Here is a 13,676-nt window from a genome sequence, read left to right on the forward strand (position 1 = left end):
GTGGGTCCCAGCAGGGAATCGCGTCGCTGGGGCCGTGGTGTAAAGCCCTCTGCAGGACTCTGTCCCCATCCCGTGCTGGATGCCAACCGTGCCCTGATCCCCAGCGCTGCCGTGACTGCCTGCATCACTTCCGAAGCCTGGTGTTTCCCGAGGCTCGCGAGAGGTGGAATGCTAAGGAACAGAGTGTTTACTTAACACACATTACTGCCGGGTGCAGCGGCTTCCGCCTACAATCCCAGCACTTTGGGAGGCTGAGGGGTGGATCTCTTGAGCCCAGCCTGGGCAACATAGTGAGACCCCATCTCACAAAAAATACAAAACACTATCTGGTGTGGTGATGCACACCTTTGGTCCCAGCTACTCAGGAGGCTGAGGTGGGAGGATTGCCTGAGCCCGGCAGGTGGAGGCTACAGTGAGCCATGATGGAACCACCACACTCCAGCCTGGGCAAGGGAGCCAGATCCTGTCTCAAATGTTTTCTATATGTGAAATCTCAACTTTTTTTTTTTTTTTAATGGAGACAGAATCTTGCTCTGTTGCCCAGTGTGGAGTGTAATGGTGCCATCATGGCTCACTGTAACTGTAGGGTGTAGCCCTACTGGGCGTGTGGATTTTTCGCCTTGTGTGTGGAGATGAGAGATCGTAGAAATAAAGACACAAGACAAAGAGAAGAAAAGACAGCTGGGCCTGGGGGGACCACTACCACCTAGACGCGGAGACCAGTAGTGGTCCCGAATGCCTGGCTGCGCTGTTATGTATTGGATACAAGACAAGGGGGCAGGGTATGGAGCGTGAGCCATCTCCAATGATAGGTAAGGTCACGCGAGTCACGTGTCCACCGGACAGGAGGCCCTTCCCTGTTTGGCAGCCGAGGCAGAACGAGAGGACAGCTTATGCCGTTATTCTATGCATTTCAAAGAGTTTAGTACTTTCACTAATTCTGCTACTGCTATCTAGAAGGCAGAGCCAGATGTACAGGGCAGAACGTGAAAGCAGACCAGGAGCGTGACCGCGGAAGCACAGCATCACAGGGAGAAGGTTAGGCCTCCGGATGGCTGCGGGTGGGCCTGACTGATGGCAGGTCTTCCACAAGAGGTGGTGGAGCAGAGTCTTCTCTAACCCCCCCGGGGAAAGGGAGACTCCCTTCCTGGTCTGCTGAGTAACAGGTGCCTTTTCTAGGCACTGGCACTAGCGCTAGACCAAGGTTGGCTAAGTAGCGGGCGTCTTCCCAGGCCCTGGCATTACCGCTAGACCAGGGAGCCCTCTAGTGGCCCTGTCCAGGCATGACAGGGCTCACACTCTTGTCTTCTGGTCACTTCTCACTGTGTCCCTTCAGCTTCTATCTCTGTATGACCTGGTTGGTTTTTCCTAGGTTATAGTTGTAGAACAAAGATTATTATAATATTGGAATAAAGAGTAATGCTACAAACTGTGATTAATAGTATATGTAATCATATCTATAATCTATTTCTAGTATATTCTTATTGTGTATATTTTCTTTATTATACCGGAACAGCTTGTGCCCTTGGTCTCTTGCCTTGGCACCTACGTGGCTTGCCTTGACCTCCTGGGCTCAAGGGATCCTCCAAACTCAGGCCCCTACATAGCTGGGACCACAAGTGTGCGCCACCATGCCTGGCTAATTTTTGTATTTTTTGTAGAGATGGAGTTTCATCATGTTGTGCAGGCTGGTCTTGAACTCCTGAGCTCAAGGGATCCACCTGCCTCGGCCTCCCAAAGCATTAGGATCATGGGCGTGAGCCACCACGCCTGACTAAAATCTCAACTTTTTTTTTTTTGTTTTGAGACGGAGTCTTACTCTGTCACACCGGCTGGAGTGTAGTGGTGTGATCTCGGCTCACTGCAACCTCTGCCTCCCGGATTCAAGTGATTCTCCTGCCTCAGCCTCCCAAGTAGCTGGAATTACAGGTGCCCACCACCACACCCAGCTAATTTTTGCATTTTAAGTAGAGACGGGGTTTCACCATATTGGCCAGGCTGGTCTCAAACTCCTGACCTTGTGATCTGCCCGCCTCGGCCTCCCAAAGTGCTGGGATTACAGGTGTGAGCCACCGCGCCCGACTGATATCTCAACTTTTAGTGACCCTTGGTCAAGCAGTGAAGGCGGTGCCCGTGGCGTGTTGTCTGCACTGGCCCAAAATAAGAGATGATGTTTGACCTATTGGGCCGGGCACGTCTGGTCCTCTGTCCCTGTTTCCCGTGGAGGAATCGTGGGCCCCTCTGTTCTTATGGTGTCACCAGTGGGGGCCGTCCTTGACCTGCCCCTGGGAGCACGGTATGTCCCCTCGCCATGCAGACCACACTGTGGAGTCTTTTAATGAGGAGAGAAAAGCCCCTGAAAGGTTGATGTTCTGCAGACACGTGCAGCACGTGGGCTCGGAAGAAGGCGTTTCCTGTGTGCGCTGGCAGCCTCGAGCTTCTCCGTGAGCGCATGCCCAGGCCGGCCTGAGCGCTGATTAACCAGCTGACGCGGCAGAGCGCTCCGGGTCTGAGGCAGCCACTCTCCCTGCAGCCAGCGGGTGGGCAGGGCACTGTGGTCCTTTGCCATTTTTCCACGGCCTGGGGGTGTCAGGGTGTCTGGGTTGGGGGGTGCAGGGGGTGAGCAGAGGCAGCAGCTGCACCTGAGCCTCCCTGTGGGGGCAGCTCATGGCTGTGGCCCAGGGTACCCCGGGGCCTTGGTGGGTGACCCAGAGGGTGGGGTCCTCTTGGTCATTTTCTAGAGGGAGTGTGGGGACTGAGTGTTCCTGCCTGGGTGCCAGGCTAAGCTCATTTTAACGGTGCCTGGGGACGGGAACAAGAAGCCACATCCTTCCCAGTTAGGCCCAGCTGCACTCTGTCCAGCCTCCCAGGGCTGCCTGTCTTCCTGCCTGTAGGGCAGAGTTGGAGGTCCAGCCTGTCCTGTCTGGAGTCACAGGGGAGCACATTGCTAGTGGGTGACACAGAAAATTTGGATGCCCTGCCTGTGAGGAGGGGTCTGGTAGCCCTGGGCGGGGGTCTCCTTGGCCAAGGCACCTGCCCACCCCTCCCCTTTGCCCCAAGCCTGGATTGAGGGGTGTTGGGGCTGCCTTTCCTGACTCATGCTGGATGCAGGTCACATCTAGGGCTCACCTGTGGGCGTCTGGCAGGGCTGGTACTGTGTGGGCGCTGTGCCATGTCCCCAGCGTCCTCCACCACCTTCACCAGCGGACACAGGGCTGGGAAGCTTCCACAGTGCGCTCTGGAGATGCCAGTCAGGCAGCGTCTGAGAGCCCAGAGGGTTCGGGGGCAGCTGGGGTCCCTGGCAGGTTCCCAAGCGTCATCCCCATCCCAGCCTGGTCTCCGGTGGCTCTGTCTGTGGGTGTGGCCTGGGGCTGGGGTCTCGGTGTGGCTGCCCTCGTGTCTGGCAAGAGGGGAGGGTCTGGATCGTTCTGAGCTGTGCATCCGGGCCGGCATGTTGACCTTCCTGTTTCTTTTGGGGCCACTGTTAGCCTCGGCCAGGACCAGCGGCTGGAGGGTCTTCCAGCCCCACCTGGCCACCCCCTTCCTCGGGCCAGTGAGCCCAAGGGGTCTGTCGCCATGATCTGGCCTCACCTTTCACCCGAGTGGGGCCCCAGCCAGGCACGCCAGCACCCCCAGGACCCTGGGCCAGGGCCGTGAGTCAGGGCGGGGCACCCGGGAGGGCCTGGGTGAGGAGGTCGTGGGGGGGCTTTGGCTGGCTGGTAGCTGCCCTCCTAGTGGCTCGCTGCAGAGGCTGGTGTGAGGGGAGCCGGGCTGAGCTCAGCTGGGAGGGAGGGCGGGGAGGCAGGCAGCTGTCTTCACGGTTCCCAGGATGAGGTGGACCTTTGGGGAAGCAGTGGGAGCTGGGCGGGTTCTGGGGAGGGGAGGCAAGGAGCAGAGGCAGGGGTCAGTGGGGCTCTCCGCCCCGTCTCCGCCCCTGGCCGTCGGGGCGCCCGGGGGCTGGCGGATCATCCAAGTGTGAGCCCCCCTTGAAGCCCGCGAGGTCGGGAGGAGGAGGCGAGGGGAGGATTTACTGGGCGGCGGAGTGAGAAGGCCAGAGAGGACTGGCTGGGAGCGGGGACCAGAGCGGGACCCCAGCGGGACCTGAGCGCCGTCGTGCCGCCGTTCTGGGCAGGTCCGCGCAGACATGCAGCGGCGGAGACCGGGCGCGCCCCTGGGCCTCGCCCCCGCGCGGGGGCTCTGAGCGCCAGCCGCCCCCATGACTGCGCCCTGGCGCCGGGACTCGCCGCGCTGAGCCGCCTCGGGACGGAGCCATGCGGCGCTGGGCCTGGGCCGTGGTCGTGGTCCTCCTGGGGGGCCTCGGGGCCCGGTCGGAGGCGCAGAGGACGCAGCAGCCTGGCCAGCGCGCGGATCCCCCCAACGCCACCGCCAGCGCGTCCTCCCGCGAGGGGCTGCCCAAGGCCCCCAAGGTACGCGGCCAGGACGCACGGAGTCCCTTGTGGGGCGACTTCGGAGCTCGGGTCCTGGGGCGTCATCCCCCAGCAGGCTCTGTCCCCGCCGGCTCTGCCTCGGGGTTGCCCTTTTTGAGGCCTCGGCCACGGTCCTGCCTTGGGAATCTGCTGCAGCCCAGCCGGGCTGGCCTTTGGGAAGCCCTCTCCTCCTTTGCAGCCCGGACCTGGCCCCCAGCTGGCCTGGGGTGGGTGGGTGAAGGGGGGCTTCCCGCAGGGGTTGGGGGCTACAGTTAACCCTTTGAAGCCTGGGCCTGCCACGCCCTGAGGAACCTGTTGCTATTAAGTTAATTGCTGATTTGGGGGTGGGGAGGGGCTCCGGCAGCTTGCTGGATGGTTTACCAGACCCCCTGGGAGCCCACCACCCCATGACTCCCGCGGCTGGAGACGCCATGGTGAGCCTGTCCCTTGTGCTTTCTAGGGGTCCTGTGTAGCCAGCACCCCCCCTTGCAGGTTAAGTCCTCAGGCCCCAGACTGGCCAGGCATCCTCACAAAGACAGAAGGTCCTGAGCTCACCTCAACCCCGGGCTTCCTCTCTCCTGCTCAGGGTCTCTCCAGGGGTCTTGGAGGGCAGGCCTTGCCGCTGCCGTCAGGAGCCCCAGGACTGGGAGGGGACCCGCCGTTGCAGGAGCAGCCCCCACCCCCAGCCCTCACACCTTGGATGCTGGCCTCCCTCCTCCCAAGGCTGGCTCTGCCGCAGCCAGCCCGGCTGCCTCTCAGCCCACGCGGTCCCCCTGGAGCCCGAGGCCCCGTTTCCCAGATGGGCAGGCTGAGGAGGGTTGAGGCCCGGCTCTACCAGCTCAGGAAGAGTGGGCTCGTCCCCGGTGCCAGGGCCAGCCTGGCAGTGCTGGCAGGGGTGGAGCAGTGGGGGGCGTCTTCAGCAGTCCCGGCCAGTCTCCGGGGAAGGGAGGGGGCACCCCACTGCCCAGGGCCACTGCTCCAGAGAACCTGCAGGGTGGCAGCCTCCCTCGAAGGGTGCCGGCTGGAGGGCTGTAAGGTGTGTGCTCAGGCTGGCCCTCCAGGCTTCCACGGTTGGGCGGTTCTCCTGCAGTCTGCTCTCTGCTGCCTCTGGCCCTCAGCCCCCAGACGGGTTGATGCACAGGGCCCTCCAGCACACTGCGGGGGTGATGCCAGGAGAGCAAGCAGATAGTGGATGCCGGAGGAGTAGGGGGTGGAGTTGGTTGGGGAGGAGTGGGGAGAAGAGTAGGGGGAGGAGGGGAGAGGAGTGGGGGAAGGAGGGAGATAAGGAGTTGGGGGGAGAGTGGGGGGAGGAGGGGGAAGAGGGGGGAGGAGGGGGGAGGAGTGGGGGAGGAACGGGATAAGGAGTCCGGGGAGGAGGGAGATAAGGAGTCGGGGGGAGAGTAGGGGGAGGAGGGGGGAGAGTGGGGGTAGGAGGGGAGAGGAGTGGGGGAGGAATGGGATAAGGAGTCGGGGGAGGAGGGAGATAAGGAGTCGGGGGGAGAGTGGGGGGAGGAGGGGGGAGGAGTGGGGGAGGAACGGGATAAGGAGTCAGGGGAGGAGGGAGATAAAGAGTCGGGGGGAAAGTGGGGGTAGGAGGGGGGAGAGTGGGGGGAGGAGGGGGGAAAGTGGGGGGAGGAGTAGGGAAAGTGGGGGGAGGAGGGGGGAGGAGTGGGGAGGAACGGGATAAGGAGTCGGGGGAGGAGTAAAGGTGAATTTGAATGCTCTTGGATTGTTTTTTCTCTGGGTGGGCCCAGGTCTGGGATGGGTTCACGCCCACCCTGCCTGTCCTCCACCCCCCATGGCAGAGGCCTGTCTAGTCCACTGGGAGGACCCACCTGCCATGTGTGGTCAGGAGGCTGAGGCTGTCCTGAGAACCCAGCCCGGCTGTGTCAGGCTAGGCCAAGCTCAGGACGGGACTCTGTCCCGGGCCAGGGTCCCTTGGCTCACCCTGCTCTGGGAAGGGGCTCTCTCCTGGCCAGGCTGCGCACTTCCTATTGGAGTCCTGCACACTTCCACCTGCAGGCCAGGCTGTCCCCAGCCCAAACCTCCTTAGCACATCTCTGACTATGGGGGCTGGGGTGGCTTAAGAGAGGGTGATTGGAGGGCTGGAGAGGGTGGCAGGCCCTGTCTGACCCTTGCTTGAACTGGGTGGGCTGGCCCCAGCTGCCTGGACCTGAACCTGAGGACTGGGGTGAACTGGAAGGCAGAGGGTCCTTGGCGGGAAGGTCCGTGCCCGCTGCTCCCCTGTCAGCAGCCACTCTTGGCCTGGCGTCTCTGGGACTCTCAGGCCGGTGGAAAACCCTCTCCTGTCCTCCCCACATTGTCCCGTCCGTGTCCCTGCCTCAGCCAGGACCAGGCCCCTGTCGGGCTCAGGGCATCAGGCTCTGGCTGCATCCACAGAAGCCCTGCGTGTGTGCACTGCTGGTGCCCCTGGCATTGGAATGTCCGGGTTCTGAGTCCCCCAAGGGTGGCCATGGGTCTTTCTCGTGGCTGGTGATGCCTTCCCTGGGTCTGCCCTGAGTGGCCCCCGCTGCCTTGGGTTCCCAGCTCTCTGCAGGGTGCAGCCTCAGTGTGCTAGTCCCGTCCCATCCCTTCAGCCATCCCAGGCCTCAGGACCTGAGCTCTCCGACGCCCACATGACATGGCTGAACTTTGTCCGGCGGCCGGACGACAGCGCCTTGAGGAAGCGGTGCGGAAGGAGGGACAAGAAGCAGGTGAGCCCCGCCCGGGCTGCTGCAGGGTCTGAGCCTGGGACAGGGTCCCACTGGGACACTTACCTTCTTCTTCTGTCTTCCCCCAGCGGGACCTCTTGGGTCCCCCAGGACCTCCTGGGCCCCCCGGCCCCCCAGGACCTCCAGGTGCAGAAGTTACCCCGGAGACTCTGCTTCGAGAGTTTCAGGAGCTGCTGAAAGGTCAGCCGCCCCGCACTGCCCAGAGTCCCGACGTGCCTGGGTCCCACGCTGACCCTGTTGGCGGCCTGTGCCCTCCTCCCCACAGAGGCCACGGAGCACCGGTTCTCAGGGCTCCTGGACCCACTGCTGCCCCAGGGGGTGGGCCTGCGGCTGGTGGGCGAGGCCTTTCATTGCCGGCTGCAGGGCCCCCGCCGGGTGGACAAGCGGACGCTGGTGGAGCTGCATGGTTTCCATGCTGTGAGTGGGGCCAGGAGCCCAGAGGGGGGCACTGGGTGGGGCCCCACAGGCAAGACGGGACCACACACACTGTCTGACACTCACGGGGCACCCACGTGAGTTGGGAGTTGGGAGGGGCTCGGAGGGGGAGGGCTGCCTCCGGTGAGGGTTGGGAGGCCCTGGGGTCCCAGACCACACCTTATGCCCAGACTGAGGATGAGTCCCCGGTGGCCGGGAGGCAGGGAGACCCTCCTGGGTGTGGACTTGAGGGTCAGTCCTGTCGGTGCCCTTGGTGAGAGTGAGGGTCCTGGGGAGTCCTGCTCCAAGTGAGGGGCTGTTGGTTGCAAGCACCTTCCCCAGGCGGGGTCTGTGGGGTGGGGGCCAGGCCCTTCACTGGCTGCTCACCCACTGCCCCTCACAGCCTGCCGCCCAAGGCGCCTTCCTTCGAGGCTCCGGTCTGAGCCTGGCCTCAGGTCGGTTCACGGCCCCCGCGTCCGGCATCTTCCAGTTCTCTGCCAGTCTGCACGTGGGTGAGCTGGATGGGGCTGGCTGTGCCATGTGCTGTGACAGGGCTGGGGCTGAGCTTTCTGGGGGCGCCTGGCATCGCCAGCCCCGGGCACGGGTCCCATTAGAGATCTGCCCCCTGCCCCATGGGGGCCTTGGACTGGGCATGGGGTCCCTGCTGCACACCTGGCCTCAGGCTTCCCCTCCCCCAGCCCCAGCAGCCACTCCTGGGCCTGTCCTGGGCGGTGTGCCCTGAAGCCCCTCCCCACTGGCCCCCACCCCGCCCCCCATGCACCACCCTCCCCAGGGCTGTCTCCGCAGACCACAGTGAGCTACAGGGCAAGGTCCGGCTGCGGGCCCGGGACGTGGTGCGTGTTCTCATCTGCATCGAGTCGTTGTGCCAGCGCCACATGTGAGTGACCTCAACCCCCGCTTCAGGCGGCAGCGTGCGGACCACCCTTGGGCGGGGCTCACAGGCCACACAAGTCTCTGGGCCCCGGGGGGGGTCTTGGCCCCCTGGACCTGCAACGCCTCCCCCTTGCCCTGTGGGGCTGTGTTCAGGTCCCTGGAGGCCATCTCAGGCCTGGAGAGCAACAGCAGGGTCTTCACAGCACAGGTGCAGGGGCTGCTGCAGCTGCAGGTGAGGCTGGGCCTGGTGTGAGCAGGAGGGCTCGGGTGCACTCAGGGTGCAGACCTCTGGGGCCTCAGCACCTCCTAGCGCGGCTGCCGGGTGGCTAGGCTGTGGCCGCGGTTGTGACGTCCCCGTGCTTCTTACAGGCTGGACAGTACGCTTCTGTGTTTGTGGACAATGGCTCCGGGGCCGTCCTCACCATCCAGGCGGGCTCCAGCTTCTCCGGGCTGCTCCTGGGCACGTGAGGGCGCCGAGGGGGGCTGGGCGAGGAGCTGCCGCCAGATCCCGGGGACCCTCCCACTGATGCCTGTGGTCACCACAATAAAGAGCCCGCCGCCCTCGGGTGCTGCCTGGATGTTTCACTGGGGGTGGAGGCCAGGCTGCCGAGGTTGGCAGGGGATGGGTGCGGGCAGAAGGGTGCTGTTCACATGAGAGCCTGGTAGTCTGGAGTATGGGCTGTGGAGCCTCCCTCGGGGCCAACTTGCCTGGCCTGGGGTTATGGTGATGGCCAGAGGCTGGGCTCTGCCCTGGCAGCCCCTGCAGGGGCAACATCAACCCTGAGGACAGGGACCACTGTCCATGCCAGCCCCACTCAGCTCTGCCCACAGCCTGTCCAGCCTTTGGGGAGGGCAGCAGGTCGGGGGGCACTGGAAGCACCAGAGGTTGGGGAGCAGCACAGTTCTGGGCCCTCGGGAGGCCTGTGTCCTGTGGGGGGTTCTGTGCAGAGCAAGAGGACGTGCAGGCCACACACGGGACTGCGTGCTTGTGTTCACTGGCCGCCGCAGGCGTGTGAAGCTGAAAGGCACCCCTGCGGGCTCAGGTGCACCCAGACGGTGCCGTGCCTGGGGCACCCAGGTGGAGCAGGGCTGGGACCAGTAGGCTTCTCCTCGCCTACCCTAGGGACAGCCACACCCTAACGACCAGGGCCCCTCAGGGGCTTCAGGGGCCAGAATTGCCTCATGGAGGGTGGGATGGGTCCCATATGCTATCCCCATGCTGCTGCCCCCTGGCAGGTCCTGTGGATTTGGGCCCTGCCCCCACCCCATTTTGGCTCTGGCAAACCCAGACCAAAGAGTGCAAATCGGCCTCAGGACGTCTGGGCCTCTCCTGCGCTGCGGAGATGCCGTCTCTGGTTGGCATCCAGGGCAGTTGGTGGCTGGTGGCGTCTGGGAAGTTGGAAGAGGCCGGAGCCCACAGCTGTTACCCCTCCCCTGGGACCTGAATCTGCCTGGGGCTGGCAGAGAAGGGGCCCTCCCCAAGGCCTGCTGGGCAGTGAGGCAGGACGGCCCAGCCTGGCGACGAGGTGTGTGGGCAGGCGCCAATCAGCACGAGGTGGACTTGGCTGCTGACCCACCCCCACCTCTCTCCCTGGGCCCCCCAGGGTGGCGTCAGGGGCTGGGGCTGTCTGGAAGGGTCTCTGCTTCACTTGCCAAGGCTGTGGCCACCACCTGGGGATGTCCAGCCGGGCAAGGGCCGGTGTGGGGCACCATCCTGGGGCCCCCAACAGCTCCCACACCACCTTCCAAGTCCTGAGGCCCTGATGTGGGGCTTCGGGATACCAGGCCAGATGCAAAAGCCCCGGCTTGGGGCTCCTCTCTGCTCTCTGCTCCCCGCCTGTGAGCACGGCCTGCCCCGGGGCCTGGATCCAGAATGGGGGTCTCCCTTCTGCAGCCCCTGCCCTGCTTGGCCACAGCACTTGGCAGTGCTCCCTTCCAGAGAGTTGGGCGGATGCCCATCCACATGGGGAACGGAGGCTGTGCCGGGCCCTCCTGGAGCTGGGTCAGCGGGACAGCCGTGTGGGGACCCCGAGGAGGCAGGGGCAGGAGTGTGGCCTGCACCTTCCTGGTTGGCATGAGCCCTGGGCCACGGACTCCCCCATTTGCTTCCAGTTTTCAGTGGCTCCTCCCCCACCTGGCAGGCCAACCCTGGGCAAGAATGGGCACCCAGGATCAGGTAGCACCCAGCCAGGCCCTTCTGAGCACCGCCTGGGGCCTCACTATCCGGGAATGGGGGCCCTTTAGGCTCTTCAGCAGCAGCCAGTCCCCAGCCCTGGAGGTGGGGGCTGCGATGACAGACGGAGACGCCAGAAATGGGACCCAGGGCCGCGCGGAGCCAGACAGAGACGAGACAGAGACGTGGAGGAGGGGGCGGGGTGGGGGCTGGGGCTGGGGTGAATGAGGGAGGGACTGGGGGCTGGTGGGGGAGGCTGGGGGCTGGGATGTGGGCGAGGATGAAGGGGGGCTGGGGCTAGGGTGAATGGTGGGGGGACGTCCTGGCGCCAGCACCACCTCTCTGGCCTCTGCCTCCTCTGCCACCTGGTTTCTGCCCCAGTTGGAGGTGATCAGCCACTTAGCTGCAATTCCCCTGGAATGTGCTGTCTCCAGTCCCCGTGACTGGGCACCCAGGAGCAGAAGAATGGACAGGTCGGGGTGGGGTGGGCGGCCTCACAGGAGGGTCCAGGCCCCCAGCCCACCCAGCCCAGGCTCCGTCCTCCAGCCCAGCCCAGCTGCACCCCTTCGTTCTCTCTCAGCCTTGCCTCCTGGGCTGGACTCACACTGCAGTGTTTGCCATAGAGGGGACCCCGGACTCTTGATGGGGTGGGAGATGCCTGTCACTCAGCCAGCCTGAGTGTGGGGTCCCCAGGGCAGGCGCAGGCCTGCCAGGGCTGCTGTTGCTCAGGGCCTGGGCTGGCTGGGGGACCCGGGGAGCCCAGGGAAACGGACCTCTTCAGGCCTGTGCCCCCTGGTTTGGGAGCGGGGGTACTGAGTGTCCCAAGCGTCAGGCAGCTTCCCGGACCCTGGCAGGAGCAGAGCCAAGGCAGCCAGCTTGGTGCTGGAAGGCCTCAGCCTGACCCCTGACCCCATGCCCTGAGCGGCGGGGAGCTGCCGGTTCCTCCGTAACCTCCACCGGGGCTGACTTTCCAGAACTGCAGTCTGACCTGATGCTTGGCCAGCGCTGGGGGCGTCGGAAGCTGCTGCTGTGGGCTCCCTGCCATCCTGGGAGGGGCTGTGCCTGGTGTGGGGACACTCCCCCCACCAACCTTCCAGCTCCTGCACTCACAGGACCGGCCCTTCCCTAGAGCCCCAGCTGGACCTGCCGGGCCTACCCTGCCCCGGGGCTGCCTCAGCTGGGTCGGAGCCAGTATTCCCAGCTCTGGTGCTGGCCTGGTCTTGAACGGACAGAAATGCGGACGGGAGCTCAGGGCAGCCAGAAAGTCCTCTTGGAGCCAGGTGTGGCGGCCACCCCGAGGGGCAGCAGGAGCCAGGGCAGGCAGGGCTGGGGGCTCCTGGCTGTGAGGAGGAGGCTGGGCCCAGCCCCGGCCCTGCCTGTCAGGTGTGGACACCACTGCCCATCTGTCCCCGGTGCCTCGAGGGCCCCACTCTTGGGGTACGTGGGAGATGTGGCTGCCCTAGCCTGGCCCCTGGGGGCACCTGGGTGTGGACTCTGGGGCTGTAGCCAGGGCAGGCAGGCACTGGAGGCCCAGCTTTGGCATCTGACTTCACCTCCCTCTCCGCGCCTCTGCTGCTCCTGCTGCTCCTGCTGCCCCTGCTGCCCTGCAGCTGGGAGGGTGTCTGCACCAAGGGCCCCCTGGGCTGCCTGCCAGCCTCTCTGGAGTAAGCTCAGGGCATTCCTGGGGCCTGTCCCAGGCCACAGACCACACCACACGTTGTGACCACTGTCATCTAGGCCTTGGAACAAGCGTGGCCTGGGGGCATGTTGGGGGCATCTGGGGGCCGTGTAGGGGGGCGTGTGGGATCCAAACAGACCTGCCTGGCCTCCTTTTTAAAAATCTATGTGCCAGGTGCCCTGTGTTGGCCCCGGGTTGACAGCTGTGTTGGCTGGTGTGTGCGTGCCCACGTGTCTGCACGTCCGTGTGGGTCTCTGCCCTGGGACTGGGACTCTGCAGAGCCAGCAGCATGGCCCCCGTGGGAGCAAATGCAGGGCAGCCGTCCAGAGCCCCAGGGCCCAAGCCCTTGGCCGGCCACTCCGTGCCTGGAGCAGGCGTGGCCGGGGTCCCTGGGGTCCAGGAGACCACATAGTCTTGGTCCCACCAGGGACAACACAGGGGCCCACGGAGCTGTGACGGCTGCTTCGGCATTTGGGGCTCCCCAAACTGGGTGAAAGGGTCCAGGGAGGGGCTCCCACCCCAGCTGGGGGCTGCTCAGCACACTGTCCTGAGGGGGAGCTCTTTCCTGCCTGCAGAGCGCTGCCCTGGGATGTGCTGTGTTTGGAGGCTGCTGGGGGCTGGAGCTGGGGGCAGAGCTCGGCGCTGCGTCCTGGGGCCGTCGCTCACGGGCTGGGCTTGGCCAATCTGCCCTTGGACTCCTAGTTCAGGCCACTCTGAGCTGTGGTGACCTCAGGGCCTGTCCCCCAGGGGTCTCCCTCAGCCTGACCCTGGAATGGCTGCGTGTCTGGGTGTGGGAACACGCCCTGGCCCTGCCTGTGCCTGCTGAGCCAGCGTCATGTCTGTCTGCCCGCACATCTGACTTCTGCACAGGTGGGCCTGGCACCAGAGGCCTGGGGACAAAGGGTCTTTGTTTGGGAGGCCGGGGACAGCCCCTGCTCTGGGGCAGTGACTCACGGGTGCCTCGCTGTGATGGCAGCCGTGTGTCATGCGTGTGACCCAGCCCAGCAGGGCCTCCTGCCCACCCCACGCCCACGGCCCTCACGAGGGGGTGACGAGAAGCGTGACAGGTGAGGGCTGGGCAAACCCTGTCTCCACAGGGGAGCATCTGCAGACCCCTCGGGCCCCCAGCCCACATGCCCAGGCCTCTCCCTGCCACACAGTGTGCAGGACACCTCTCCGCAGCAGGAGGCACCATGGCCGGACTCAGGCCCTCTGGACGGGTGCTTTTTAGGCTGAGTTCAACTGTCCTGGGTCGGAAAGTCCGGGTGGGGCTGGTCTGCAGAGGCGGTCGAGGGTGAGGCACCGTGACCCTGTCACCCCGGTGGGGACTTGGGCCTGGCTCTGCTCATCCCTCACTC

At 64.7% G+C, this 13,676-nt stretch overlaps 1 protein-coding gene across 1 annotated transcript; it reads left to right on the top strand.

The window, feature by feature from the left end:
- The first annotated feature begins 4,079 nt into the window (after nucleotides 1-4,079).
- C1QTNF12 (C1q and TNF related 12) lies at nucleotides 4,080-9,020 on the top strand. Its single transcript, XM_007981040.3, has 8 exons — nucleotides 4,080-4,427; nucleotides 7,025-7,141; nucleotides 7,228-7,339; nucleotides 7,425-7,576; nucleotides 7,977-8,085; nucleotides 8,381-8,471; nucleotides 8,621-8,699; nucleotides 8,837-9,020. Exons 1-8 carry the CDS (start codon nucleotides 4,272-4,274, stop codon nucleotides 8,933-8,935), a joined length of 915 nt encoding a protein of 304 aa, XP_007979231.3. The 5' UTR covers nucleotides 4,080-4,271; the 3' UTR covers nucleotides 8,936-9,020.
- The last annotated feature ends 4,656 nt before the right edge of the window (nucleotides 9,021-13,676 follow it).

The sequence above is a fragment of the Chlorocebus sabaeus genome, chromosome 20, assembly GCF_047675955.1.
Source record: "Chlorocebus sabaeus isolate Y175 chromosome 20, mChlSab1.0.hap1, whole genome shotgun sequence".
In the NCBI taxonomy this organism is placed as follows: domain Eukaryota; kingdom Metazoa; phylum Chordata; class Mammalia; order Primates; family Cercopithecidae; genus Chlorocebus; species Chlorocebus sabaeus.